This window comes from Prunus dulcis, chromosome 2 (genome assembly GCF_902201215.1).
Source record: "Prunus dulcis chromosome 2, ALMONDv2, whole genome shotgun sequence".
In the NCBI taxonomy this organism is placed as follows: domain Eukaryota; kingdom Viridiplantae; phylum Streptophyta; class Magnoliopsida; order Rosales; family Rosaceae; genus Prunus; species Prunus dulcis.
In genome coordinates this window covers 12,724,816-12,728,360 of record NC_047651.1, presented here as the reverse complement: position 1 = coordinate 12,728,360, position 3,545 = coordinate 12,724,816, and the positions used below count along the sequence as shown (strand labels likewise).

General features: G+C 37.8%; 1 protein-coding gene across 1 annotated transcript; it reads right to left on the bottom strand.

Moving 5' to 3' along the window:
* Nucleotides 1–2,735, bottom strand: LOC117619561 (ent-kaurenoic acid oxidase 1-like). The gene is made up of 8 exons (XM_034349547.1): nt 2,473–2,735; nt 1,574–2,051; nt 1,225–1,491; nt 935–1,024; nt 782–860; nt 557–663; nt 340–461; nt 1–223 (listed from the first exon to the last, which is right to left on the bottom strand). Exons 1-8 carry the CDS (start codon nt 2,733–2,735, stop codon nt 124–126), a joined length of 1,506 nt encoding a protein of 501 aa, XP_034205438.1. The 3' UTR covers nt 1–123.
* Nucleotides 2,736–3,545: the final 810 nt, after the last annotated feature.

The window sequence follows — 3,545 nt, the reverse complement described above, 5'->3', positions numbered from 1 at the left end:
TCCAAGTTCAAAACTTGCCAACCAAAAAACATAGAACCTAAAACCTAATATATGAGGCAGACAGAAACTCTGTGTTTTCATAACCTTTTGACTGTGTTTCCTTCTTCACTTCTCCTCTCATATCTATGCAGATCCACATTTCTTGATTCTTGCCAAGCAATTGTCTTTTGGCCTAGTGTGTGGCAAGTACATCAATGGGCCGTCCGGATTTGTAGGTTCCATCCTGCAGCACCAAATTACAGAAACATTAGAAGGAACATACAGAAAAAATAAAAATAAAACAAATAAATAAATTGTAATTTTAGTCATGGAGAGGAATTTGGTTGCAAGATGACTCACTTATAGTTAAGGAGGAAATGGTGAAGGAAGATAGCGATTTCCAGCTTAGCAAGATCATTTCCTGGGCACAGCCGGCTTCCAGCTCCAAAGGGAAGAAAAGTCAATGGTTTGGGCGTGTAGTTCTGAGCCAGCAGAGAGCAGTTAAACAAGTTTGATCTAAGATATAAATTACTGTTTGCCATAATTATCAGTACATCAAAAGTGCTTCTGAACTTACATCCCATCGATCAGGGTTGAATTCCAATGGATTTGGATATATTTCAGAATCATAGTGAATGCTCCTGAACCAGACCAAAACTTTCCAGCCCTTAGGAACGCTATAACCTGAAATCAAAGCCATTAAGTAAATTTTTTAAGGTGGTTCCACATCAAAACAGATAAATTGAACAAATATACAAATTCTGTTTCCTCTAAAGCAAAACATTTAGAACCATGCACTCACCGTTTATATTGACATCTTTCTTTGCCTCTCGAAAAACGGTAAGGGAGAATGTTACGACACGAAGAGTTTCATCAATCACCTATGGAGTTTAAAAGTGTTAGCTGGAATATGATGGCATGGGCTGAAAAAATGGAAGTGAAGTCACTTATGTACCTGGGAAAGATACTCCATTTCGCGATATTCCTTGAACGTCATGCCCTTCTGTGTTGGTGGCCTCCTTTTTACAATCTCTTCTTGCTCTGCCTGCATTGACCAAACATTTTAGCAAATCAGAATTCATTAGAGGACTAAATCGGAGTGGAATGAGTATGGACTCAAAGTGAAGGCTAGAAATTACTATGTATGATGAATTGTCACATTGCACCAGTAAATAAGTTCCCAATATTAAAAATAAATTTGACAAAATAAAAGAACTTGATCCAAAACTACGAAAATTTATGTACCTTAGCTTTCTGGAAAATTTTTGGGTGTTTTTGTAGGAAAACGGCGGCCCACATCATTGTATGGCCAGAAGATTCATGGCCCGCATTCAAGTACATTAACAGAACATCTATAATTTCCGCATCTGTAAGTTTTCTTCCATCGTCATCAACAACATCTAGCAGAGCATCCATCATATCTTTCTTCTTTGCCACGTAGTTTCCGGCCTTCCTTTGAGCTCTGCGGTCGTCCACAATGGATTGAAATGCAGAGACAAGATTTTTCCGAGCCTAAAATGAAAATGACTCGGTCAGATGCTAAAACAAAATGCAAACACTAATGTCCATGTTACGAAAACAATAATTCCCTCACCTTAAGTGCTTTATGGTATGCAAATCCCGGAAGATTGATTGCCATGGCTCTAACTCCATAGTTAAGAATCGTATATTCCCTCTCCAGAGCCTCCATGACTGGCTCGCTCTCTGAGCTCAGAAAGATGTACATGATAATCCTGAAAGTAAGCTTTCTGAGTTGAGTTAAGAACTCTATTTCTCCCATTTTGGACCATTTCTCCAAAGATGATATGACCCTCTCTTCGATATACGTCGTGTACACGGACAATGCTTCATAACCATTGACTGGAGCTGCTGTTAGCTTTCGTAGACGTTTGTGTTCTTCAAAAGATATACTAGTGAACGAGTTCTTTCCAATTAGTTCCTCTGTGGAAATAGGCCACCCGGGTTTAAATGCATCATCATCTGTCAAAACTTTTTTACTTGCTTCAGGCGTTGTAACGATGATACTTGGGCTCCCAAACATGAAGGTTTTGTAGATTCCAGTACGACCAAACCTGCATTGTTCATTGATAAGGCAATCTTGTTAGATGTGTGCGAGTGTTTGTTTCACTTTTAACTCGAAGTGACCAAAAGTGGAGAGCATAAAGATTCACATCATCAAAAACATTGGTATAACTACCAACGGGGTCTAGTCTAGTGAAAAAGGGCCGTATCCTGTAGATAAGAGGTCTCAAGTTTGAATCATCACGGCATCATATTACCATATCAAAATGCCTCCAGCATTTTATTTTGTAAAAGAATTGATGAGGGTAATGGTTACCAGAATAACGACAATGTACTAGATACTGTAAATTGATATTACTAGATAATTCATCTGGCTTAGAGAAAGTAAAGAAAATACATATAATTGTAGACACGAGAGAGAGAGAGAGAGAGAGAGAGAGAAAAGGGAAGGGGGGAGAGGATGGTGTGAACCTGGAAATCATGGAGTTGAGGAAGGCTTCAGGGTTGGAGGACTTGAAAGCTCTTAGAAAAGACCACATGTTGCCAATGAAAGGCCAGCCCAAGTCACCAGGAGGAAGAGAGTACTTCTTTTCACCCAGCGGGGTTTCATAGTACCAGGAATTTGCATTCTGCAGAAGCCATTTGAGGGCCACAAGAGCACCAAGGCTGCACAAAAGGACCACCCACATGGAGGAACCAAGCTCCCTTCCAACTGCCAAAACCAAACCCAACATGATTGTATACCAAACTCTGCTTTTTTACTTTGTGATCACTATACTCAGAGAAAGAGCCTACTTGTGCTTCTCTGTGTGTTTGCACCGCCTTATATATAAATACTCTTGGGCATATGGCCCATGAGAAAACCAAAAGAGGTATAAAATACACTTCTGGAAATAGTTAGTTGTTTTACCAAACACAAAAAAAAAGTTAATATTGTGATATATGGAGAAACATAAAAACAAAATAAAGGATATATGAATTGGAAAATAATTACATGGTGTATGTGGTCGGCTTTACTCTTTATATTTGGTTTTGTCGTGTGGTAAATGGTTTTAATTCTTTTTATGTGTGCCATTACGTATCGGTTTTATTTTTCTTTTTTTGTCTGTGTGGCTTGTTTTATCATCTTAATGCCATATAAAGTAGGTTCAAATTGGGTGATCGGCATTTTTGGTAAAGATCCTTCTATGGAAGAAAATAAATACAATGTATATAGATTATGAAAAGAAATAGTGTAATGTACATAAAATCGAATATGAATGTATCATAAATTTGAAATCACTAAATACAATGAATAACAACAATACTTTTCCGTTTCAAACATAACAGACAAGCAATAAGGATAAACAATAATGCGTAGGGAGATATGGTAAATCATTGACATGGTAATTACTTAAGATTGAATATATTGTGAGGGTCAATGTTTTTTTTTTGTGTGCAAATGACCCTAGTATATAGTGGTTTGGAGTAATTACTCTCTCAGGCAAGGTCTTTGGTTCAAGTCCTAGCATTCGTGTGCAGTGTATGTGAGTTTAGTATACTAT